Raw genomic sequence first — 27,734 nt, 5'->3', positions numbered from 1 at the left:
ATCTGTAAGAGCAGAGAAATACCAGGTAAGGATTATGGACTCTGGGGTCAAACAGGTGAGAATTCAAGTCTCATGCTGGCTGCTTTGTAACCATGTGACCCTCAGGAAGCTGTTATTTTATCTAAGTCTCAAGTTTCTTATTTATGCAATAGAGATCACAATGATACCTACTTCACAGGCTGCAGCTAGAATTAAAATAATGCATGTAAAGTAATCAGCAAATACCTGACATGACAGTTATGTGCTCGATGTTAAGTAGCTATCATTATTATTATTAGTGAGTATTCTATTATATTATGTTTTTGAAAAAATTCAATCCCCTATTGTTTGGCATTTAGATTATTTCTATTTTTTTAACCTTTTATTTTGAAATCATTATTGACTTACAGGTAGTTGCAAAATAGTAAAGTCCCACATACCCTATACCCAGTTTCTCCCAGTAGTTACATCTTACACATCTATGGTACAATATAAAAATGTGGGAGTTGACATTAGTATAATCTACAGATTTTATTCAGATTTCACCAGATTTACATTCACTCATCTGTTTATATGTATGTGGGTATAAGTAAATGCAATTTTATCACATGTCCACATTCCTGTAACCAGCACCACAATCAGGATACAGAATTTTTCATCACTACAAGATCCCTTGTGCTACCCCTTTATAATCACACTCCCCTTTACTTCCTCCATCTCCATAATTATATCATTTCAAAACATTTATGTAAGTGGAACCCTACGGATATGGTTTGGCTGTGTCCCCACCCAAATCTTATCTTGAATTGTAGCTCCCATAATTCTCGTGTGTTATGGGAGGGACTCAGTGAAAGATAACTGAATCATGGGGGTGGCTTCCCAAATACTGTTCTTGTGGTAGTAAATAAGCCTCACGAGATCTGATGGTTTTATATGTGGTTTCCCTTTTCACTTAAATTCTCTCTTGCCTGCCACCATGTAAGACATGCTTTTTGTCATCTGCCATGATTGTGAGGCCTCCCCAGCCACATGGAACTGTGAGTCCATTAAACCTCTTTTTCTTTATAAATTACCCAGTTTCGAGTATGTCTTTATCAGCAGCATGAAAATGGAGTAACACACCTATACTATGTAATGTTTTGAGATTGGTTATTTTCTTTCAGCATAATGTCCCTGAGATCCATCCAAGTTGCTATGTATATCAATAGTTTGTTCCTTGGTATTGCTGAGTAGTATTCCACTGTATGGACGTACCACAGTTTGTTTAACCATTCATCTGTTGAAAACCACTTGAGTTTGTTTCCAGTCTTTGGCCAATACAAATAAACTTGCTCTGAACATGGGTATAGATTTGTGTGTGGACATAAATTTTCATTTATCTGGAACAAATGCTCAGAAATGAGTGCTGGGTTGCATGGTAAATGCGTGTTTAGTTTTATACAACACTGCCAAACTGTTTTCCAGAGTGGCTACACCATTTTACATAGCTACAAGCAATGTATGATAGATTAAATTTATATGCATTTTCACTAGCATTTGATACTATATTTTGTTTTAACTTTGGCTCTTCTAATAGGTGTGTAGTGATATCTCATTATGGCTTTAATTTGCATTTTCCTAATGGCTAATGATGTTGAATACCTATTTCTAATTTTTGATGTGACAATGCAAAATGGATACTTTGGATAAATTCTAAGTTAATTCCTACAATGAATTCTTCAAAGTGGAATTGCCAGATAGGCAGATTTTAAAAATAGTGAGAAAATAATATCATATTGCCCTCCAGAAAATTACCAATTTATACTCCCATCAGCATCACATGAATTGCTCAGCTTTTAAAGTACTAACTCTCTCTCATTGTCTCCCCCACAAGGTTAAAAAGAAAGTTCTTGCCAATACATTCTCCACTACCAGGGAAATAAAATAAGAATTAGGTTTCCCTAAATCTTAATAGAGCAGAAAATGAACCAACTAAGATACTCTCTCTAAGGACATCTCACATTCAGACATGCACTTAACATTTTCATCAAACACATTAGGAAGAAAGAAAACTCATTTACCTTTATGGGCAATATGACACAGATCTTCTTGCATTTTAGAAAACTCTGATGAGGTTTCAGAGCCATCAGAATAATTTTTCTCTTCTCCAAAATCTAGTGTTGACAAATTAGGATTGGAGGAGTGTAGTCTTACTGGGCCAGAAAAAGGTTTGGGGACCTGAAGTAACATCAAAGGGAGATATTTCTTTTCAGAAGCAGATTGCTTGGAATATTTACTTGATTCTAAGATTGAAACATAGTAATACAAAACATTTCATAGGTAGGTCTTTTTTTTTTTTTTTGGGGGGGGGGGGACGGAGTCTTGCTCTGCCACCCAGGCTGGAGTGCAGTGGCACAATCTCCGCTCACTGCAAGCTCCACCTCCTGAGTTCACAGCATTCTCCTGCCTCAGCCTCCCAAGTAGCTGGGATTACAGGTGCCTGCCACCATGCCCGGCTAATTTTTTGTATTTTTAGTAGAGACGGGGTTTCACCATGTTAGCCAGGATGGTCTCGATCTCCTGACCTTGTGATCCACCCGCCTCGGCCTCCCAAAGTGCTGGGATTACAGGTGTGAGCCACCGTGCCCAGCCTAGGTAGGTCTTTCTACTGAGTGATAACTTATTTTAAAAAATGAGAACTCAAGACAACACTTTCCACAGAAACTTGCTTCTCGTGAGCTAAAAATGGGTGAGAAATCACATATTCTTTTGGAAATGATAGAAGCATTAAAGCTATAGGTTGAAAATGACAGCTAAAGCTGCCAGGCTTTCTCATTTATACTCAATTCCTTCCTCCTGGCAATAATCATCCATGTATCCAGGCAGTTAGTAATGGATAGGTTTAAAATGCTTTTCTTTGCACCTAGGGCTTCTACAAAACAAATGACCTTCACTTGTACATGGAACATTCTTTACTTCCAGAGTGCTTATCTTCAGTCCATAAACTACTTTGAACCAAAGAGTGTACACGAGTGCATCAGGTGACCTAACTAAAAGCTTGAGATTTATGTTGATTCTAAAAATGTTGCAATTAATATGCAACAGTTAAGCTGCAAATCTTGGCCTGTGGCTTAGCTGTGCATTGGGAAAGCTCCTAGCATGACACAGTGAATCCTGGATGAGGGATTGGAAGTTTGGAGATAAGAGGCCAAGGAGAATCTACACCATGTCCTGTGCCCAGAGAATCAGGCCTGTGGGCTTAGAGGGATGACAGATCCATGGAGCATCAGTGGAAGACACAGGTCAGAGAACACAGCAACTGCAGCCACAAAACACGGCACAAACACAAGCAGGGAAGAGCACAGGCAGGCTCAACAGTGAAGATGGGGAAACCAAAAGCCCTAGAAATGGCAGCAGTCCCTGTGACCTCACACCCTTTTTCCCTTAGAAAATATTCTCTCCCTTGCCCACGATCCATTATGTGCTTATCCTAGCACCCAGATAATCTAAGTGATTCAATTCATCTCGCTGCAGAGGACATTGGAAAGAACAACTACAGAATATTCACTCATCTATTCTCCTAGCTGAGTCAAGGCAGCTCCTGGCACATGGCATGCAGAGCAGGGCCAATGAAGAAACCAGTCTGTCAGGGGAAGCAATGGTTACCTGCAGCGTTCCTTTAGCATCTTTGCCAATAGCTCTGGACCGCCACCTCCTGTGCGATCTTTTTTCCTTTTTGGGACTTTCAAAAGATCCACCCTTTGTTTCAAAACAGGAAAGAGAGCACATACAGTAAAGTCCACCAAACCGACAAGGATAAATGCATAGCAAGGTGACCACCTCCATCCCCTTGACTTTGGCTGAAGCAACTGACCACAGCATCCCACTGTTAGTGAAAGGCTGGGAGGAGAAAGGAAAGCAGAAGAGGGCCAGAACATCAACAGAAGAGGAGTCAGGCTCACCTGGATGGCGTTGATAGCTGGTGCCGAATATGTCCGATGCAGGACGTCCATGCTTTGCAGGAGCTGGCTCATTTCTACCAGGTAGGTATGACAGTGCGCCAGGTCTGTGGGGGAAAAGAGGACAGTGCTCACAATGCTCCACTAGCAAGAGGGATCACTGTGCTGTCCCCATGCCAGCTACTTTTCCTTATTTATCTGTAGTTGATTTTTTTTTTTCATCTGTAAGGGTCGGAAATTTTACTTCCTTTTTTACAGGAAAGGCTGTAGACTCTAGTGGTTAAGGGCATGAATCTTCAGAACCAGGCTGCCTCAGTTTGAATCCACTTAATGAACTGTACTATTAAGAAAATTGCAAAACTGCATGCCTCAGCTTCCTCATCAGAAAGATGGGGATAATTATACATCTACATAACAAGAAAGCTGTGAGAATTAAATGAGTTGATATTGCACAGTTCTTAGAAGAGTGTTTGGCACAGAGTAAGAACTAAATAAATCAACCATCATCATCATCATCATCATCAATTTAAATCCTGTAGTAATATGCTGACACTATCCACTTGTCAGGACCCAATGCACATTAATAAAACTAAAATGAAAGTTGTACTGGTCTCTAAGGAAAACTTTATCAATCATGGACCTGCCTGAGGACCATAATGAGCCTCTGCAGATGGACCTGAGAACACATAAGAGGACTCTCCAACCAGATCCCAGTCGCTAACTCAAAAGATAGTCCATATTTGCTGTTCGCTGAATGCTGATGTATGTTTCTGCTGAAGAATACAGGCCCAAATGCTTTAGGCTAGAGGCTCTCACACTTTGATATCATCAGAATCACCTGGAGACCTTGTTAAACCACAGCTCATTGGGCTCCACCCCTAGTTTTTGATTCCATACAGCTGGGTTGAGCCTGAAAATGTGCATTTCTGATAAGTTCCCGGGTGGACGCTGCTGCTCCAGAGACAAGGCCTCAGGGACTGCTTTGACAAGCTGTCACTCGGTAAAGCTCATGAGTGAAATTTATTGGAGGGGCAAAGCCTACATGGTCCCAAGGGTGATACTACCTGTATTCAACAAGCGATAATGCAATTTTCAAGGTTGCCACCTGGTATCTTTCTCTAACAGTGGTTCTCAATCATGGCTACAGTTTTAAATCAATTGGAGAATCTTTTAAATTATATATGCCTAAATCCCACCCCTAGACAATTCAATCAGAGCACTCTCAATCCCGCTGTGGATCTTTTCGGTTTTTAGTTCCCTAAGTCAGTCTTAGCTAATTACGGTTGAGAATGCTGAGCTTCCTTATAGCAGGCGCCTTATCAAAATCACTTGGGGAACTCTGGAAAATTAGTGATATCAGGGCCCTACCTCAGACCAATTTAAAGAGATTATTTCAGACAGAGGACTGGGAATGGGTATTACTGCATTTTAAAAAGCCCTCTGGGTGATTCTAATGTGTAGTCAGGGTAGCGAACACCTACATCGTGAAGATCTCCATCTGATCACCCCCTCACCTCTAGCACAATGATTCTCAATCTTGGATGTGTGTCAGACTCTGCCCTTGGAGACTGACTTATAGGCCCATGTGGAAATCAGGCATCAGTATCAGGCATCAATACTGAAGGAACAGAAGAAGAAACCTGTCTGCATGTACAGCCAGGTGAAGATGCAAAGATCTGCAAGGAGAGTGTCTTTTGTTGATGATGGGTGCAACCTTTACAAGCAAAATATAGAAGGCAATGTGGACAACAAAAGGGAAGGACACAAATGCACCTGAAGTGTAAACATCAAACCTCTATCATCTAATAGCCACAACAGAAAGCAGACGTTTCAAGTCACTCTACCTTTGGAGCATTTTTCCATGTCCTCTGAAGACTGTAACCATAATGGAACTCGTGTCTCACCACCGCAAGAAAATGATACATTGCTTCCAGTTTGAAATAAATTCTGCTTTGATATACTGCTACGCTGTTCCACAGATGACAAAAGCACATTGTAAATGGAAACAGAGCCCATCGGGGACACGTTAAGATAAAGGATAACAGAGTGGGCTAGTCACTAAAGGACACCATCTGCCTATAATGAGGAAGAAGCTTCTAGCAAAGTACTAAGACCTCTGGCTATCACCCCGGCTTGGCCATACCATGCTATGATATGGCATGCCTTGAATGGTGGACCTTATTTTCTTCTTTTATCAAATATTAATAATACCAAAATAATACATGTTTGGAAATATTTTGCAATCCTGCACAGCTATATACATACCTACTGTAGTTTACAACCAGAAAAGGAAACCAAACTCAAACCAGTCAGAACAAAGCTAGTTCATTCAGAGATGCTAAATTCTTCCTATTCTTCAGTCACTGTCCGCCACCCCCCCAACCAAAATAATAGACGCTCGTCTGGTCTTGGTTCTGACTCAGTGGGCAAACAGACTAATTAAATACCACCCAAGCCTACCCTGCTTGTCCCCGAAAACCTTTCCTTCTTCGGACTCAGCTCCCAAGATAGGACTCCATGAAACAAAGCCACCCCATTCTCAGATTCATTATTGGCAAAACACTCATTACCTTCCTACTTGAAATGGAGTCAAACACCCCAGATGAAGAGTCTGTGATGGTGGACCCTGAGAAAAAGTGGTTAACTTCATGTGGAAACATGGCAATTTCATTCTGACGATACATTCTGTGGTGGCGAAGTTTCGATACCCACTCATCAAAGACTTCTTCTGACTTGACCTATAATATATTCAATTGAGAAAAGGAAACGAGAATCATTCACTGGAAGGAACAATTACTCATCAAATTGAGGCCACTCCCAAAATCCTCTTTTTCAGTTGGCACATAATTTCAACAGCCAGGCACAGTGGCTGATGCCTGTAATTCCAGCAATTTGGAAGGCCGCAGAGGGAGGACCACTTGAGCCCAGGAGTTCGAGACCACCCTGGGCAACCTGGTGAAACCTTGTCTCTACAAAAAATACCAAAAAAATTAGCCAGACATGGTGGCACACACCTGTGATCTGAGCTACTCAGGAGGCTGAGGTGGGAGGATCACTTGGGCCTGGGAGGTTGAGGCTGCGGTGAACCGAGATTGAGCCACTGCACTCCAGCCTGGGTGGCAGAGGGAGACTGTGTCTCAAAAAAAATACATAAATAAGAAATAAAAGAAAAGGAATGGAGAAATAGCCTCTCACTGACTGTTTACATTGATGTGGTCTATGGGAACAAGTTTGAGAAAGAAATGCAGAGTAAAAATGATCTTTATAAAGTATGTATTTTGGCTTTCTATGAGTAAGTCCAACTGTTATTTATTTATTTATTTGAGACGGAGTCTTGCCTTGTCGCCCAGGCTGCAGTGCAATGGCCCGATCTTGGCTCACTGCAATCTCCATCTCCCAGGTTCAAGTGATCTCTTGCCTCAACCTCCCGAGTAGCTGGGATTACAGGTGTGTGCCATCATGCCCAGCTAATTTTTTGTATCTTTAGTAGAGACAGGGTTTCACCATGTCGGCCAGGCTGGTCTCGAACTTCTGACCTGGTGATCTGCCCACCTCAGCCTCCGAAAGTGCTGGGATTACAGGCGTGAGCCACCACACCTGACCTGTTATGCTATTTTTAAGAAAACAGAACAGTGCCAATTATATTAAGCAACAAATAAATTGAAATTTATATTTATCTACCTCTTAAAGCATTTCCAAGTTCTCTAATCCCAGCTTCTCTATCCCTACTGAAAATATTAGCGCCATTTTTCTTTTTAAACTCTTTTATAATTCAGACTTTTCAGATCAATCTTTTCTGAACTGGAATGAGTTAGTAAATTCTTCCTAAAATATTTAAACTTGTTCATCTCTCCAACAAAGAATACATTGCTGAGGAGTATATGTGATATGGTTTGGCTGTGTCCCATGTCCCACCCAAATCTCATCTTGAATTCCCACGTTTTGTGGGAGGGACCTGGTCAGTGAGAGGTAACTGGATCATGGGGGCAAGTCTTTCCCATGGTGTTCTTGTGATGGTGAGTGGGTCTCACAAGATCTGGTGGTGTTATAAAGTGGGGTTTCCCTGCACAAACTCTTTCTCTTTGCCTGCCACCATCCACGGAAGATGTGACTTGCTCCTATTTGCCTTCTGCCATGATTGTGAGACCTCCCCAGACATGTGGAACTGTAAGTCTATTAAACCTCTTTCTTTTGTAAATTGCCCAGTCTCGGGTATGTCTTTATCAGCAGTGTGAAAACCGACTAATACAATATGTTAATGAATGTGAAAGTTATTTAAAAGAACATTTCTCTCACTCTCAGAAATAAAGCACTATACAGCAATAGTATCATTTTTCCAACTTTTATTACTATCACACTCACAAACCTTTAGCCATCTCTCCATAAATGAACAATTATCAATTTCTAATTTCCATGAAGAATACTGTAACTAGTGGTTTTTATTTGAAGATATTTCAAATGTTTATAAAAAATATGTGATATATATAAAAAGACTATAACAAGCACCTATATACCACAGATATTTCTTAAAAGTCAATTTTGTCTGGGCACGGTGGCTCATGCCTGTAATCCCAGCACTTCGGGAGGCTGAGGAGGGTGGATCATGAGGTCAGGAGATCGAGACTGTCCTGGCCAACATGGTGAAACCCTGTCTCTACTAAAAATACAAAAATTAGCCAGGTGTGGTGGTGTGCGCCTGTAGTCTCAGCTACTTAGGAGTCTGAGGCAGGAGAATCGCTTGAACCTGGGAGGGGGAGGTTGCAATAAGCCGAGATCACACCACTATACTTCCAGCCTGGGTGATGGAGCAAGACTCCATCTCAAAAAAAAAAAAAAAAAAAAAGTCTGTGTGTGTGTGACAGTGTATTGATATTTTCAATTTAAAAAAATGATAGATAAATGATAGATACCCACATATTAGGACACCGAGATTTATGAAGCTGTAATTTAAGATAATCCAAAAGGATGCACAGTAGGTTAACTTCCAAGATGAAACGTTCAGGTCAATCTGTGAAAATCTTTACTAATGCCAGAGATGAGAGCTAGGATATGCAAATAAATGCCAGCAATATCACTCACTGAGGAACTGTTAGGTTGGCTCTGGTGTTGATTATTAGAAGTACCTGTAAGACTGGAAGCACCTGCAGGTGCTTTTTAATGTGTCATTTACAGGAAGAAGCAATACAAACAGATTCACACCTATTTGTCTCCCCGAAATTGTGTTCTTGAAATGTATTTCATTTCCCAGATGTGGTTAAGAGGAATTTTACAGGAATCTTGTGTTATCCTTTGCTCTGATCTCTTCTCAGAGGCCCTTATAAATCAGTGCCCAAGCACTCATTTCACTTTTCTATGAGTTAAACAAGGTAGAAGAATAAGAGCAATTTATTAAATAACTGTCCAGGGTCCTGTTCCAGTCTCTCAAGTAGTTCTAGGGCCATGGGTGAACAGCCTCTTAATCTCTCTGCCACCCAGGATCCCTTATCTATAAAATAAATGGGACCAAACAGCCCACAATTAAAAACTGCCTGACTGAGTCTATTAACTAGAACCCCCAGACAACTACACTTACCTACACTAAGAGTCATAGCTGATGTTCAAAAGAATGAACAAGAAACCAAACAGAACTTAAAGCAAATCACACAGAGAAATATTAAACTGCGTTTATCACAATATTAGCATTCAATATTTTAAGGTATTCTAATTCTTTAAAAATTATGAATTAATAATTACTTTTATTTTGTTAACCAGAATAGTGGGTAAATAAGAACCTATTAATTCCTGACCATGTCAAAATACAGAACTAAGATTCATTGGAATTACCTGAAGAAATAACCTAAACTATTCTAGTGGAGACTGATCAATGAAACAGAAAAAAGGATAATATTCTTTCTTAAATTTCTTTTTTATCTTAAGATATAGGCTTTTCCCTCCCATACTTCACACCAGTCATTTGCAGCCAGGGGTGATTTTATCCTCTAGGGAACACCTGGCAATGTCTGGAGACATTTTTGTTGTCGTAACTGGAGAAGGATGCTACTGGCATCTGGAGAGAGGGCAGGGGGCAGGGACACTGCTCAACATCCTGCTGTACAAAGTCGGCCTGCCACACCAAAACATCCAGCTCACAATGTCAATGGTGCTGAGGCTGAGAAACCCTGCTTTACACAATTAGCTACACCCAGAGATACAGTTAGGCTAGGAAATAGTGAAGATTTGACTGTCTTGCCCATTCAACCAACCACAGGTATGTGACTCGCAAGGCTCAATCACCACACACATGCCATAGAGAGGACAGGGACACATTAAGATAAGGAGCTCATGATCTCATGCTTTCATTTGCCTAATCCTCAGGCCCCATTCCCAATATCTCAAGTAATTTGCCCAAGTAAGAAAACGGTATTTTCTCAATTAATTTCTAACATTCGGGTACCATCCAACAAGCACATACAATAACTAAACTTCCTGAGTTTACACTGGGCCAGGCACCATACCAAGTTTTCTACACGCAACCCGACAAGATGAGTGTTACAATAATTTTCATTTTGTTTTAGGTGAAAAAACTGAGACTTTCAGAGATTAATTTGCCAAAGTTCAATGGCTAGTGAGTAGCCACATCAAGATTTGAACCAGATCTAGATCTCATGCTTCATGCTTTGACTATCTCTACCACCTGCAGGAGAGACAGCACAAGAGGGTAAGCAGCTTTGAAGTACTATTTGGGAACCCACACTTCAGGGGAAAAATTCCTGACATGTCACTACAATATGAGAATTTTAGTGGGATTCCTATAAAATTAGCCAAAGTGATAAAACAGGGCTCCATGGCCTAAATGTTATATATATTTCAGGAACACGTTTTAATCTATGGTAAATGGTTCTTCACTAAAGATGTTACTGCCTGGGTGGAGATGGTTTGGAAACAAAATTTTTCATTGTTGACTGTTGTCACAATCACTGGGGGCAGGTTGGTATCTAGGGGATGAAGCGACCAGGAGGCTAAACCTTCAAGCAGTGTTGACAGTCCTGCACAATGACATCCCATTCAAATACCAACACTGTCCATGAGAAACACTTTGGTAATGAAGGTCTTCTACATGTTGGCTGAATACCCAAAAGGCATTACCAATAGTATAATAACTGACGATCCTTCCCCAACATAAGTGAACTCTGCACAGTGGGAAGCAGCCTCACCTTCAGATGGTAGATGTGCTCCTCGGTGTCAAGGTCTATGCATTTTGATGACTTCTTTACAGACATCACTGAGAGCCCGACATCAATGCAGCCATGCAGCTTCTCTCTCTCTATCTGCAGAGGCACCAAGAGGGTCACTTGGGAACCATGGTGTTAAAAGCAGTAGTCACATCCCTGACACACCCTTCCACATCCACTGATAGTAAAATCACAAACACTGCAACTCATCAAGCACTTAGCGTGAGCCAGTGCTGAGTTACGTGCTGGACATGCACTGTCTTCCTGAATCTCTGAGGTAGGAAGTACTCTCCCCATTTCACAGATGAAGAAACTGGAGTACAAAGGGGTTAAGTAACAAGCAGTTTACACAGCCAAGACGTGAGGAAACAAAAGAGTAAACACTGTGGGTTGACTCCCATGGCAGTGAATTCACCTGTCAACTGCACTGCCTCCCACTGAATGAGTTTCTGGTGTCTAAATTAGTTTAGAAGTGATGTATTAATAAAAGAAGTGAGAGCAGGAGGCTGAGAGAGGACAGGAGAGGAAGAAGGGAGAAGAGCAGGACTCCTACAAGGGGCAGGAGAAATGGTCATTCAGAGCCCTCACACACCAACTGCCTGGGATTAATTTGAAAAGCAACTTCTTCACCCAGGGCCTTCTCCCCTGAACCCCTCGGTCACAGTAAAGAGGGAAGGACGCCCTACGTTTTGTTCCTGTTATCCAGCTGCAAGGATGTATTCTCCCACCCAGGGAACTCCTTAGCACAACCTTAAGACCAGAACAGACCTTTGCATGCCCAGAGAGTGTTGGGGGAGCCCCTGCACCTTGAACTGGTGGAGGAACTGAGCCTGCCTGGAACCCAGAGCTCAGACAGAAGTGTTTCCCCTCTATGGTTTCCAGTTCCCAGAAGAGCTATCCTCAACTGTACACACTCTCATCTCTGAGTTGACGGTTACCCCTTTAGGATTCTCCAATACCACAGTGGGCCCATGAAAAGACTTACATCGGTTTGGCTCTTGGCATATTTCAAGATTCCTTTGTCCAGATAGAAGAATCTCTGTGGGGAAGAAAGCATTATTAAGACATTCAATTTAGGTGCCCTTTTCTTGGTCTCAAATTCCAACTAGAAATTAAATATGAGTGCCTAAGAACCAGGTGCTGAGTGGGGCAGTGTGAGTGCAAATAAAGGGCAGGCCAAGACCAACCTTACCTTATGCCATCCTTTTAAGGGCCATTTCCTCTTTTTCAGCAAAAATCCTTTCTGAACTAGTGGCTCCTGGGTGTAATTCATCTCCCCCCTCAGTCCTTCCACCACTTCCCAGCTGTCCTGTTCCAACAAAAGAATTCATGTTAAATGTCTATCTTTTTGAAAAATAATAATGGTAAAAAGCACTGCATCCTGTCAGTAAATTTATTCAAGATGGGGAGGCTGGCTGGGTTTGTTGGGGAGAAGAAATCCAAATTTAATTTCCATACAGTCCCTGGGCTTCACAGATGTAATTCTATAATTTAGTGGCATCAAATTTCGGTTTTTTCAAAGCTCTTTTTTTTAGAAGGGAATGTTTCTTTCGGTGTTTGAACCTTAATAGGCACAGCTAAATGTAAAGATTTTCCTGTAAGTTCTATTTTTGTTCAGTTTGACATTACCATGCAATTACTGTTCGTTCAGCACTAGACTTCAGTCTGAATTTTAACCGAAAGAGTGTGCGTGTGTGTGTGTGTGTGTGTGTGTGTGTGTGTGTGTGGTGTGTGATGTTGGGGGAAGGAAGTTGGTTTAAGAATTGGCTGAAAAGTATGAGACAATGCAAATCAGTAAATATGACAACTTGATTGAAATAATTATTTTGTTGAAAATCAGCATCCACAAATTCTAGGTATTTAAATATACTGGAAATCTGGAAGCATCAAAAGTATATTTTTGCAACAAGAATTTTCACTCTTTTTTCCCAGAAATTTGTTTTTTCCATCTTTGTTTCAAAAACTTTTCTTTCTTTGGCAAATTATTACAAATAGTTGTTACAACTAATCTTCCACTATTGGCTATTTAGGTTATTTCAACTAACTGAAAAAGAATTTTAAAAGAAATAAAAAAGAAAAACACTAAAAGTTCTGAAAATTTACTTTTAAATACTTAAAAATGAATACATCATTGCTAATCACCCCAAGATAAACCAAAAGTGGCAATACTTCAGTGACTGGGAGAATTTATTATTATTATTTTTACATTTTTATTGGAATAATATACATGAAATGCACGAATCTTAAGAGTACACCTTGATAAATTTATACATTTATACATATACTCAGTAACTGCCAGCCAAACCCGACAGAAAACATTTCCAACAGAGTAATTAAGTTTTGACAAGCATGACACTTCAGCCAAGATTTCACCTGGACTAACTTGCTCTAAGTCAAATCTCCAGCCCACAGGCAGGTGGTACAGGCAGAAGCCAAGGGCACTGGGAGATGGACAGTGACTCTGAATCAGCACCAGGGAGCAGGATGCAGTTAGATTCAAGTCCTGGGACACAAGTGGTCTAATAGGGAGGGCACAGAAACCACACAGGGTCCTGAGTGGCTCTGGCTCAGTTTCTTGTTGTCCTCAAGTTCAATACGTAGGACCCACCTGGTAATGAGAACCCTTTCCTACCTTAGCAACTGAATTCTTTACATAATGATCGTGATGGGTCTGCCTTCTATCTGGTGGCACTTTACTGTGAATCCAATTAAAGGTACATTCCAGAGTTTTAAAATATCACAGTGGTATCCCAAGATCTGGAGTTGTGAAAGAGACTTCTTCAATGGAAAAAAGCAAAGCTTCGAAAAAAGATCCAGCTTTTAAATTAGAGGATTTTTTTTTAAGGAAGGTAGCAATGTTGAATCAGATTTCTTCATAACAATTATTCCAAGTCACTTAATTACACTCAGACAATAAATGCATACTACTAAGTGATGGGAAGTCAGATTTCCTATTACTTAAAAACACCAAAAAAAAAAAAATGTTACTTGAATTTATTTTAGCTCAGAAAGCCATTCCACAAAATTTAACACATTTTACCCATCTAAATGTTAATGAACCTTTAAGGTTGTCAGGTTAAAAATTCCACCTCAAATTTCACCTCCTTCAGTGGAAAATACCATTTCATCCCTAGAGACTCCATAAGTACTCCATCTTACTTTTCTGGAGGTTCACCACTTACTTATGATAATATGTACATGCAGTTTTATCATCCCTGCTGGACAGCAGGCTCCTTGAGGGCATAAAGGGTCCAGAGTATTTCTGATTTCCCCACAATGCCTAACCTGCTGTCCTATGAATAGTATGCATCTGATTGGCAAATGAATAAACTTAGTCTTGGAATAAGTCTGCAAACAGATTTATCTTCTTGGAATGTCATAAATTAGCGTGCATTTGAAATATGCCCAGTATCTTTGAGCCAAATGACTATTTACAAATTAGATACAATGCATCCACAATTGTGAAAGAAGGGGGTGTGGGTGTCGTCATTGTTAAATAAAAATCCAAGACTTAAAATCCTCTGGAAAGTACTCTAAGTAGATCAAGCCCTTTTGATTTGTTTAAGACTCCCAGGCAGAAGCAACCTGCAGAGCACTAATACTAAACAATCATACATATCTGCTCAAAACATTTGATTGTGCACAATGCAAATACCAAGAGGAATCAGACGTTATTGCATCCTTTACAAAACTGAAAAAAAAGCAGATAAGATCATACCTGTAAGTTTAAAGGAAAACAAGAATTAAATCTCAGAACTATTTCAAAAATTCCTGTTAGAACTGGATTGTTCCTCCTCCTGCGACAGAGTGCATTCCTATCAGTGAGCCACCAAGGAGGGCAGGGAATTAAAGCACATCTGTTGGCCCTTAACATAAATAAACAAAAAAAGGACTTGCATTTTTTTTCCTACAAAATATTGTGTTTTCTTCATTTTATCTTCCACCTGGGGTCAGAACTTGAAACTGTTACCAGGTTGGAAAAGCCGGGTTTGAAATATTTAAGAAAGTGAAGACTCTCCTTGACTAAAAAAGCAGTGCAACCAACTCCTTTTCTGGACTGGACATCCAAATCTGCTCCCTGCCTCATCGCCAACTTCCCTGTCGCCGTCCATGAGTCGTGAGGCCAACATCCAGCCTAGTGGTTCTCAGTGAGGTTGCAAATGCTCCCTCGGGACACTGGAATCCTGGAGCCACTTTTGGTTGTGACAATGATAGGGAGATGCCTCCGGCATGGAATGGCTGGGAGCCAGGAATGTTAGATGTCCCACAATGCCTTGGTCTTGCACAATGAAAACACCGTCCCACACCCCAAAGACTTCCCAAAGTGCCATTAGCCATTTCTGTAGGTGAAATGTGCTTAAAATCACTTGAGCATGGAACCGAACTCTGTTTCACACACATATCAAAGTATTTTCGCATGGTTTTTATACACTCTTGGGATGTAAGTGCTGAGTAACTGAGGAAGACTGTATTTTGTTCTTTTTGGAACTTTACCAAGTGTCTCCCACTATTTTAGAGAACGACGTTGCTGAAGGCCATGCTATTTATGAATACAGCACACCTGTATCCTCTCCATTTGCAGTTGTCACTTTCTATGTATAGGTATATCTGATCACTTCATTATGTCTTCTGGTGTAGTCATGCCTGGACTTTTACATATTGAAATATATGTTTTAACATTAACCACATTCTTTTGAATTTTCCTTTATATTACAGTAAAGCATGATGCTGACATTTTCAAAATTATGTATTCAAGTAGGTTACATTAATAATGAATATCATTTGGACATAGTGGCTCATGCCTATAATCCCAGGATTTTGGGAGGCTGAAGCAGGAGGAACACTTGAGCCCAGGAGTGTAAGGCTACAGAGTGCTATGAGCACACCACTACACTCTCCAGCCTGGGTGAAAGAGTAAGACCCTGTCTCTCAAACAAAATTATATATATATATGTAATTTTTAATATCTAAATCATATACATAATATATATATTTACATATATAAATTTTATATATATACAAATTTATAGGAGAGTAAATTTTGGAGGAGAGTAAAGCAATCACTAAAATACTGGTCATAATAAGAGGACATTGGTTACGTGGATGACAGGGTAAGAACCACTAATGAACTTGGTACAAATTCTGTGTGCTGTTGTGAGAAAGAATACTAGCCCAGGACACAGCGTATGTGAAATCACTTTGAAAATTGTAAAGGCTTTAATATTTTCTTGTAAGTAAGTCCTGTTGGTTCCATCTTCAAAATGTGTATTTTCTACTTCCCTTCCTCTCTATTGCCCAGCCACCATCCTAACCTCAGCTCTCATCCATTCCATTAATTCCTCACTTGTACTAAAGTCAACAACCATTTATGGGGCCTCATTGTGTCCTGTCCTTCATGCAATATAAAGATGAGGATGACAAAATGGTTGTCTTTATTTCCACTTTGGCGATTTACTTATATTTTGGCCTCCCAGAATCTTCTCTTCATCTTTTCCAACCGTGTGAACTCTTCAGGGTTTGAGTTTGGTTTCCACCTCCTTCCATGAAATTTCTAAATTATCCAAACCACATCAGTCACATATTCCTGTAAATTACATTATTATTACTGTCCATTACCAAATAATTTAGCAATTAATTAACTTCTAAGGTTTTTTTTTTTTCTTTCCTTTCATTTTTATCTCCAGTGCTTTGGTCTTTTTTTCCCAAACTATCACAGTGACCATCTTTTCAACTTGCTTAGAATCCTAGTAAAGTACTAAGTATATATTTAGTAGGAACTAAGAGATTTCTCCTGGTTTGTTCATTGTTGGAGTCTCAAACCAAGAAAATAAGTTCTCAAACCAAGTAAATGGCACTGAGTAGCTGGCCTACAAAGAGATATTAAGCTGTATCGACAATTCTGTACAGCATGCCATTTAAAACACAAAAGAATAGTGCCTCAGGAAATACTATCCAGTGGGGTCGGCTGAAATAATACATAAACATAACAATATAAGCAATAATAATATAAAATAATTGGAGAACACTTTCTAGCTCTATGAAAGCAGGAAACTTTTCTGTCTTGTTTACTACTTAAAATAGTGCATAGTAGGTATTAATAAATATGTTGAAAGAATAGAGCAACTACAATAGCTAACACTTAAGCATCTTCTATGTCAGATAATGTGCCAAATACCATACTTACATGATCATGTTTAATTCCTGCGCAACCTTTGAGATCGGATTTATTAGTATTCTTTATTTTTTTGCATGTGGAAACTGAGGAAGAGAGAATTAGATAACTTCCCTGATGTTACAAAACCAAGTGACGAAGCCACCTGACTGCAGAACTTATATTTTTAACCCTTCTGTCACATATTATAGCATACTGCATTTTTACTGTAGTTTAAATATGTAAATTCTGATGAAGAAAAAGGAGTAAATCCCATTGGGTAGAGGAATAGTGGTGGGCCGAGACGTTGAGACAATTGGAAGGAGTTAAGAAACAGTGCAGTATGGATGGAGGCAAGTAAGGTCTTCAACCCTGCTCAGAGATAGCTACTGTTTTCCCTATCCTGTAGTCCCGCCAAACAGAGAAGGGAAATTAGCCTGTGCATTTTAAGGCTGCCAAGTCTTCCCTACTCATTTTTTTCATATTTGGAAAGCCTGCCCCATCTACCTCTTAGCCAGGTAAATTCTCATTTAGGCCCAAACCTCCTCCCTGGATGACAGTCATCTTGCACTGTCAGCCTCCCTAGCTAGAACATGGGTTCCGTGAGGACAGGGACTGTGTCTTATTTATTACAATCCTACTACCTGGGAAATACGGGCCAAAATAAATATCTACTGAATGAGTCTGCAAAGCAAGGGGGGTATCAAAAGAGTCCCCCAGAACCTTCAGGACATGGGACTTTAATAATGTGTGCTAGATTAGAGTGAGTTGGCACTCAGGACAGAAAACAAGAGGGATGTTGGTTTCTCTTGGCTAAAGGAACCAGGACTTAGGAGTGTCTCCTGGTGACCCCAAGAGTAGGGTACACACCTTGAGCTGCATATCCTGAGACACAGTACAGGGTAGACTTGGGCCCTTGGGGAAATCAAGGCCCTGCTGACTTAGCCCAACACGGCTGCACTGATGTCTCATCCTGTGGGGTGTCAAGCTTAAAGGTCACCATGAATACCAGGTGGAGAGAGAAACATGGGAGCGGTTGGGGGATGTGGCTTCTTAAGGTTTTTGCTTGAGTTTCACTGAAGACAGTCTGGCGCTGTCATCTGGCGTTAAATTTAGTCTGTTTTACTGAATGTCTGAAAAGTGCCAAAGATAGAAAGCTGCTTTGTGATTGCAAAGGCAGCTAAGCATTTATTCATGCTCATGCGCTGGCCAAGTTAATTTCCATATTGCTGAGTGCACGAATTGAAAGCACTTCCCTCCAGCACAGCTGTTTCCACAGGCACCTTTCAAATGCTGAATCCTCAGTCACTACCCTTGCAGTGATGTCAGAAATAGAAAACGATTAAAACTTATTCTTCTTGCAGCTGAAGAGTGTTGGGGAAGAAAGTTTTGTGGTTGCCTCTATCAGGCATGGTTGGAAAACGGGTGTCCTGGTTACTCAATCTGTTTATCAGTTTTTTTAAAAATCACAAGGCAATACCCAGCCCTAAATCATGTAATTTAATCTGTCTTTAATGATTTTAAAGGTATTCAGGATCTTCCACAGCCTATTAAGAAAGGCTAACGATCATTAATATTACCTTTTATGATTGTTCTATGAACATTGACAATACTTATCAATAGATTTTCAATTAACAGAATGACAGCTTTAACTGATGCTAGACCAAAACTGTACTCACATTTCAATCACTGAGAGCTGGAGTTGTTGTTTCTTGTTAAATGCTTCTCAGCTATGTCTTGTTTGTTTGTTTAGCACCAGCAGGCCTGATAGCAATGGCAATTTTTAAGAAAAGAAAAAATTAGCTGGGAGAAAGGTAGTGTATGAGCTCTCACTCCGTGCTTCTCAAACTGTAATTTGCATGTCAATCACTTGGAGATCTTGTTAAAAATGCAGATTTAAGTTCAGTAGGTCTGGGGGAGGCCTGAGATTCTGCACCTGCACAGATGAGGCTATCACTGCTGCTGGACCATAAGCCCAACTTGAGTAGCCACATTCCAGGAGACCAGGCTGCCTCGAAAAATTGGGATGTGACTTGACAGACTCTGAAGGCAAAACCAGGACTAATGGGTGGGAACTACAAGGCCCTGGATTCCAGCTCTGCCTAAAGGATGGGTTGTCTTACTATCTAATGAGTGCTGTGAAAAATGACAAAAACATGGCTGATCTATGAAAGTCTCTGGAGTGTTCCATCAGAGGCTGGTGGTCATCTGGCAGAGGCACCACAGAGAAGATTCCAAGACTGGCAGGGAGTTTAGAACAAGTGAGCTATGAGATCCTTTCTAAATCTTCTATCATAAACTCTTGTCATACTAAACAGCAGCATTTGCATTAGCTCTATAACCTCAGGTACGATCCCTGACTTTGGGATCTAAGTGAGAAGATTAAAGAAAACAGGAGACTGAGCAATGAAGCTCCCACTTGGGTTCTGATGACTACATGGGAGTAGCAGTCACCACCCGCCACCATCACCATCCCTTCTTTCCCTTCATACAGAGATGTAGCTCTCCAACCTCACGCCAGGGCTAGGGAAGTGAATATCCAGATGATTCAGGCCCCAGAATGTTTCAAGTCTTATTACTTGGCTAGCCACAGACCAAAAACACTGGTGCCTTCATTACTTAGATAATGGGAGAATATTCATGCAGTCTTTGTGGTGAACCCTTGAGAAAGGGAAGGAAAATCAGTCCTTGCCAGCAGCTGATACTGACAACAAGGAGATAAAATCCTGTGGGCTGCCAGCTCTGTCAGTGGCTCCACCTGAGATCATTCCCATCCTGCGTTTCCAAAGAGAAAAACACTTTCCAACTGTATTGGCCACAGATGGATTTATAATTAAAATAGCATTAATAAAAACACTTCAATGCACATATGACTATTTCCACGCTGTTGATCACTCACTCAGCATTTATGGCTACAATTACTTTGGCATGTTTTTAGGCCCCTCAGATATATTGGGAAGCCATTAATATTTGTTAAATATTCCCCTAATTGTATCAAGCCCCTTAAAGCTACAAACAGCATCTTCTATGCATTTTTCTCTCCTCCTAACGCTCTGTTCGGTAAGCAGGGTCTCTTAGACTATTAAAGATGAAAACACCCAGCCCATAAATGTCATTCCTCTCTGGCCATGCAGCCCACTGGGGTGGTGATGGGGTTTTTATAGTTGCTATTGTGGTAGTAATTATAGTTATAAAAGTGACAACTACTATTTTTTTAATATTATGTACCTTCTGGTGATTCTATAATGAAAGTATTATTATCCTCATTTTACAGATGAGAAAATTGAAGCTCCAAATTAGTTTGTGCAAGATCACAAACTATTAAGAGGCAGAACCCATTTGCAGACTGAGTCTGGAGATCCCACGCAGAACGTCGCAGCTGAGTGTCCACTGTGGACAAGATCACCTAGAAGCACACTAGCACTCAGCTGGGTCCATCCAGGGCCACCTACCGACCCTCCCCTACCAGTCCTGCCTCTCACCCCCCTACTCTCTCCCCAGCGGAACAAGTCTGTCTTTTGTTCCAGGGGCATGTTTCTGCCCTCCATATACTTGTGGCTTAGTCAATAAAGACAAGATAGTTCTGTCCACCCAAGTAACTCAAGGGTCTCATCTGGGTTTTTCTCTTTCCTTCAAAGTATACCATAATGATTGGCTTTCCTGTACCATCATGGAATATTTAAGTCTCAGAGTGTGACAGAGAATGAGGAAGTCATTTACCCAGCTCTTCCATTTAGAGATGAGGAATCTACGCTGAGTGATTTGTTTGGGGCCGCAAAAAATGAGTGAGGGGCTTTTGAGGACCAGGACCCAGGTCTTTTGACTCCAACTCATGAGCACATACCTTGTATGAGGGGGAGAAAAACTCCAAAACAGGCTCCTGTGTGAATGGGACTGGGGCCTGAGGTGAGACATTTTTCCTTTTTATATCACCCAGGACTGTTTTAATATTTTACCTTTATTATCTTTTAATTTAAAAAAAAACTTTCAGTGACATGTCACAGAGCCCTGCCCTTTGGTGTCTGAGCACAGAAGAGAATCACAGACTCTGCACTCAGATATAATACTCTTGTATGCCAACTACAGGGCATTCATGACTCTTCAAGGAGATCCACTGCTTTGCTGGACAGCACCAGCTGAGAACAGTGTTCTCTCTTACAGAGTGCTCAAAACTATTTTTTCAGACATAATTGAAATTTGCAATCAAAGCAGAGATACATTCTGACTAATCAACACATGCATGACTTGGAATCACAGGAGTAGGTGGCAGAAGTTTAGCATGATAAACTCTTCCTTATCTTGATCCAAATCAGAAGTGAATTATTTTCACAGTTCTAAACAATAACTGGTTCTCATAATGAGAACCTAGCAACAATGTTAAGATCTCAGAGAACTTTACAAATCAAAGAAGGAATGACTTTAGTGCCAGGTATGTTATAGTCCAGTTTGTAACGGAGCTTCTCTTTAATAGGTGGTCCCTGCTCAAAGGTCCAAAGCTCATTATCAGGAACTAGAGATACAAAGATGTAAAATCAAGTGCTAGATCTCAAGAAGCGAACATACATTACAAATGTTAATAAAAGGGATACCACAAGGTTGAAAATTTGTAAATGTCAAACAGCAGATTCACACAAACCTGCTGCAGGAGCTCAGACAGGCATAATCTCCAAGGCCTAGATCCACCTGAGCTGGGACTCCCAGAAAAAATGACACACAGTAAGCAGCAGGGTGTCTTAGATTCTTGAGGCCAACTTGATGAGCAGTCACAAACTTTGGTGGCTTAAATAAACAGATATTTATTCTCTAGCCGTTCTGGAGGCCAGAGGTCCAAAATCAAAGTGTTGGCAGGTCCACGCTCCCTCTGGAGGATCTCAGGGGGATTCATTCCTTGCCTCTCCCTCTGGTGGCTGCCAGCATTCCATGGCATACCTTGGCTTGTAGCTGCATCACTCCAATCTCTGCCTCCACCATCACATCACCTTTTCCTCTGTCTTCTCCACAACGTGTTTCTTATAAGGACATTTGTCAGTGAATTTAGGGCCCACCTGGATAATCTGAGATGCCCTCCTCATCGCAAATCCTTAAATTAATTACACCTGTAAAGGTCCTTTTTCCAAATGTGGTAACATTCACAGGTTCCAGCATTAGGATGTGGACACATCCTTTTCTTTTAAAACAGTGTATATATTTATAGGGTACCTGTGCAATTTTCTTACATACACAGTTTGCATAGTGGTCAAGTCAGGGGTTTTAGGGTATCCATCACCATGTACATTGTGTCCATTACCTCCTCCTCCTCCCTCCCCCACCCTCACCCGCTGAGTCTCCATTATCTAGATCATTCCACTCTCTATGTCCACCTGAATACATTTTTTAGCACTCACGAGAACATGTGATATTTGTCTTTCTGTGCCTGGCTTATTTCACTTAAGATAATGACCTGGTCCAGTTCCATCCATGTTGCTGCAAAATACATGATTTCACTCTTTTTGATGGCTCAACAGTATTCCACTGTGCGTATATATTTTTGTTATCCATTCAATCGTTGATGGAAACAGGTTAATTTTATATCTTTGATATTGTAAATACTGATGCAATAAACATATAAGTGCAGGTACCTTTTAGATATATTTATTTCTTTTCCTTTGGTTAGATACCCAGTAGATCATATGGTAGTTCTTTAGTTCTTCGGGAAATCTCCAGACTGTTTTCTGATGAGGCTGTACTAATTTACATTCCCATCGACAGTGTGAAAGAGTTCCCTTTCTTCTGCATCCTTACCAACATATTGTTGTCTTTGTATTAATAGTCATTTGACTGATATAAGATGATATCTCATTGTGGTTTTGATTTGCATTTCCCTGATGATTATGTTGAACATTTTTTCATATACCTGTTGGCCACTTGTATGTCTTCTTTTGAAAAATGTCTATTCATGTCCTTTGCTTGTTTTTTAATGAGATTATTTGTTTTTTGTTTTTGTGGTTGAGCTGTTTGAGTTCCTTGTATATTCTGGATATTAGTTCCCTGTTGGAAGCATAGTTTGCAAATATTTTCTCCTGTTTTGCAGGTTGTCTGTTCACTGTTTTTCCTTTTGCTGTGCAGAAAGTTTTTAGTTTAATAAGTAGGAAGTGAACATGTCTTTTGATGATTCAGCTCACTACACAGGGTACCAGGGACCACTGGACCAAGATGTGCCAGGAATGTGATTCACCTGAAGTAGGAACAGAGAGGAGGTGATTTAGATGGTGATGTGGGCTTGTGTACAGATGCAGTGGAAAACACAGCTAAACTCGACGGTAGGGCCAGGGTGTAGGTTTTAGAGGGATGTCAGATGACACTAGGGAAGTCTTCTGTTGTGCCTCTGTCCTACTTCTTGCACTGTCACTTCTGGACCTTTAGTATTTTAATATTATCAAATTACTGAAGTAGATGTTCCCCTCCCCAAGAAAGAGCTGTTGAATCGGTCAGTTCAGTTCACATTTGCATCAGTAGCTTCTTGAGAACATTCCATTACTTCGTAGCTGTGCTCTCAACCGGAGCATCTGGGCCAGGGTTCTGCCTTCTTGTATCTTAAATGTGGCCACTGCCAACCATGAATAAATATATTTATTTTCTTAAGGCATCCCATGCAGTTTTCATCAAAGTAATATTTCTAAATCTCACCCAAATATATTTGCTGTGATTATTATTCCAGAATTGCAGAACAATACAGACAGTTCAGCAACATTCCAGAAGTGTTTTAAGAGTTCAGTTTCTTGTGATCTTCAGAGTATGGAATGCAGCTGACAGTCTGTCATTTGTGGATGTGGAGAGGAACAAAGAAGTCCTGACAACTCAAATATGTCATTTGAGCTGATACTTTAACCTCTTCTGATATCAAATGTTTGTTTGTGTCTTATAAGACTTACTCAGCATGGAAATATATTGAGAACTCAGTCTTATTTCTTCAGCCTTCCTGCCTCTGAGGTATGTTACAACCATAGGGGTGGCTAAAAGGTCAGCAGTAAGGAGGAGAAGTAAAAGGCCCAGAAAATGAGAATCTAGAAAACTATAAAAAACATATAGTTAATTTTTTTTCTCAGTTGGGTCCACTAGAAAACAAACAAACAAAACAGCTCCAGGCAAACGGGGATCCTAAGGCTACTTCAATCATCCACGTTCCTCTTGGCCCTGCATTCATAAAGATGTGAGCTGATGGAGGCTTGTTTAAATAACAACCACTTGTACATAAGGCATGGAACTTGAATTAACTTCTGAAGAAGCCTTCTAGCATCTAAAGAAACCCAGTGCTCTCCAAATTAGTTGGTTGCCTGGTCACCTACCATTTATTAGCCATGGGACTCTGAACAAATCAGTTAATATCTTTGGGCTGTATTTCCTTTCCACAGTGGGGGAAACATTACAGACCTCACTGAGTTGTGTTGAGACTCCAAAGGGTAGCATGAAAGGATATTACGAGCTGTGAAGATGCTATCAGAGAGTTTTCACTTCGAGTGTCCCATGCTGAGTCTTCCTCTGAGAGCAGCCTAGACACGAGCCAAGCTGCCTGCCCCTGCACTGTGCCACCCGCCTCCCAGCTGAAAAGATGAAGCAGGGAAGCAGCTGTGACATTGCTTAAGGGCTCCCGGGACTCCCCTGCTCACAAAAGGCGAATGTTTATTTGTCAAACACTTACATAGCACTTCCTACTACAGGCTCTCTTCAAACTAAGCAACCTACACCTAATAAGAAAACAAGGCAGAGAGAGGGTATTAACTTTGTCCAAGATCAAACAGCTTATAAACAGCTGGAGAGTCAAACACTGGCCATCTGGCTCCAGAGTTCATGCTCGCTGCCTCTCCTCTTCTATGATCATCATAGAACAGTGTGAGACAACCACGATGTTTCCAAGGTCCCTCCTCCTTGACTGGACTTTCCTGTGGTGTTTATTCAGCCTATACTGAATACTGAAATAAATTTAGAGATGATAAATCTTAGTATCTCTAAAGACATTATGAAATTAAAAGAAATAAACGGGGCCAGGTGCGATGGCTCACACTTGTAATCCCAGCAATTTGGTAGGCCAAAGAGGGTGGATCACCTGAGGGCATGGTGGTACTACAGGTGCACACCTGTAGTCCCACCTACTCAGGAGGCTGAGGCAGGAGAATCGCTTGAACCCAGGAGGCAGAGGTTGCAGTGAGCCAAGATTGCGGCACTGCACTTCAGCCTGGGCAACAGAGTGAGACTCCATCTCAAAAACAACAAAAAAAAAAAAGAAAGAAAGAAAGAAATGGGACTAAGCATTTTCAATACCCAGACAGCTGAAATGATAAACATCTGGACATTAAAGTGTTAATTCACTTTTCCCTCCTTGGCAAATTCTTCACCATTCCACTCACCTGTTTTATGAGTTCTGGCCCTGAGCCCAGCCAGGCTGGGCTCTCTGGAGTGCGGCATAATCTAATACCCTGCATAAATAAGCTCTCATCGGGTGACCCTGGGAGAGTTCAAGCCACTGTAGTTCAGCCCAGAAACAGCAGGGTGACAAGAGTGAATTGCATAATTGTATGGAAACTTACCCAGCAATAGATCTCTCCCTTTCAAAACCCCTGCAATCATGAGTGAAGCACTTGTCAATTATTTTGACAGGATTTACTCTCAATTGCTAACTTCTATGCCAAATGCTAACAATACACTTTAAAACTGAATAGAGGCTGTGCTCTCTTTACAACTCATACTCTTTCCAATCAGAGTTGATTTCTTACTTATGATGAACTGTTCAGCTGTCCTGTCCTTCATAGCTTCGTATATCCCTGCTCAGGGCCTTTTAATAACGGGCTCTCAATAGATATTGGCTGAAGAAATAAAACTCAAGGCTATAAGACTCTTTTGATAAAGACAAAGCATACTCAGTCATCTTTATCAAGCTAATCTGGCCTCTGGAATGTGTTACTTTGAAAATTCTAGGAAGGAAATGTAACAGGACAGTGGGAAAAAGACAAGAGGAAATTGCAATTACTCATATTTTACACATTTTAAAATAGCAATTCTCGCTCCCACTTAGATATTCCTTAACCCACTTAATGTATCTACAAGACTTTGTGAATGGTAATCTTTCTACTAAGGAACTGCATGTTTATTCATTCATTAATTTAATCTACACTTACTGAATGTTTCCCATATGCTAGTCTAAATGCTTCTTATTTACTGTTTCATTTAGTTCTCAAAAGTAAGCAAAATTATCCAAATTTCACAGCTAAAAAGCTTAGACCCAGAATGTGTTAAAAAAAAAAAAAAAAAAAAACATGGCAAGGTTATCCAGCAGGCAAAAAGCAAAACCGGTGAGAACAAGCATCAGTTTCTAGAGCCAGCGTCTTTACTTTTGTTCCAGACATTCAATAGAGTAGTTCCTTCACAGACCACAGGTATAGAAGAACATTTATGGATGCCATCATTTGCCAGAATAAAATCAATGGGGAAGCCCTTCTTCATTTTATTATAGATCCTCACAACTGTCACTGGAGTGGAAGAGCTTAAGAATCTGTAGGCTTTTTGCTCCCACATGTTCTCCATGTATACCTGGCCATACGCTCTCACCTGCCCCAATAGAAGGATATTTGTCGCTGGTTTTCAATAAATTCAGTCCGACGATTTGTATCTTCTACATGCAAAGCCCTGTCCTAGGTGCTATGAGAAATAAAAAGATGTATAAACAGGACCCAGTACTTAAACAACCATATACTTTTTTTAACCAATGAAGCAACTGAAAGAGGAGAGACGATGGCAGTGTTAAGCATGGTATTAGCCAAGCTCAAGGTTCCAAATCAGAACATTTGTGAAGGCTTCTCTCAAATCCTGTCAAGGGGCCTGGCAGAACTGGGCTGTTCCATTCCTCTGTTCCTTGTCTCTCATGAATCAACTCTAATCAGCCTTTCATCCCCAGGACTGCAAGGAAACCATTTGACAATGACACCAATGACCTGCACAAACCACGGTCATTTTCAGGCATTTTATTTGACCTATCAGCAGCCATTTAAACACAAGTTACTTAAAGCATAGCAATTCACATTTACTTTGTAAATGATTTACAGTGAGCAAATCTTATTTTTATAAAAATCATTTTAAAAGCTTAAAGCAATAAATAAAAATTCTTGCTAAGGAAATGACATAATTCAAAAGGGCGGCAGGGTTTCATATGATCATTCTAGCTAAAGGAATAGTGGAGCCAAAACCTGGGATGAGGAAGAACATTGAAGATCCACTTAGAACTCTACAATAATAGGGTATTATTAAGACAGTCAGGAGGGACCAACAACCTATTTTTTTAATAAGCAGGGTCCCTTTAGTTCCTACAAGAAAAGTAGATTCCTCTATGGTGAAGACATGATATCTGAAGTGATCTACTTCAAAAAGAACCAATTCTGCAGAGTGTCACGGTTTTTGAAACAAGGTCATGTGAGTTCTGCTTCC

At 40.5% G+C, this 27,734-nt stretch overlaps 1 protein-coding gene across 6 annotated transcripts in view; it reads right to left on the bottom strand.

The window, feature by feature from the left end:
* The window catches only part of OSBPL3 (oxysterol binding protein like 3), a 199,372-nt gene that overhangs the window by 73,384 nt on the left and 98,254 nt on the right, over positions 1 to 27,734 (bottom strand). For all 6 annotated transcript variants that reach the window (XR_004026431.1, XR_004026432.1, XM_030796352.1 and 3 more), the window contains exons 4-11: positions 12,321 to 12,437; positions 12,114 to 12,167; positions 11,111 to 11,224; positions 6,488 to 6,655; positions 5,762 to 5,885; positions 3,921 to 4,024; positions 3,625 to 3,717; positions 2,040 to 2,196 (exon numbers count right to left, since the gene is read on the bottom strand). Coding sequence is in view for 4 of the 6 variants with exons in the window: in XM_030796352.1 (XP_030652212.1) it covers positions 2,040 to 2,196; positions 3,625 to 3,717; positions 3,921 to 4,024; positions 5,762 to 5,885; positions 6,488 to 6,655; positions 11,111 to 11,224; positions 12,114 to 12,167; positions 12,321 to 12,437 (931 nt within the window). In the remaining 2 variants the exon portion in view is untranslated. The remainder of the gene's footprint in view (positions 1 to 2,039; positions 2,197 to 3,624; positions 3,718 to 3,920; positions 4,025 to 5,761; positions 5,886 to 6,487; positions 6,656 to 11,110; positions 11,225 to 12,113; positions 12,168 to 12,320; positions 12,438 to 27,734) is intronic.

This window comes from Nomascus leucogenys, chromosome 17 (assembly GCF_006542625.1).
Source record: "Nomascus leucogenys isolate Asia chromosome 17, Asia_NLE_v1, whole genome shotgun sequence".
Taxonomy (NCBI): Eukaryota; Metazoa; Chordata; class Mammalia; order Primates; family Hylobatidae; genus Nomascus; species Nomascus leucogenys.
This window is presented reverse-complemented; position numbering and strand designations above follow the sequence as displayed.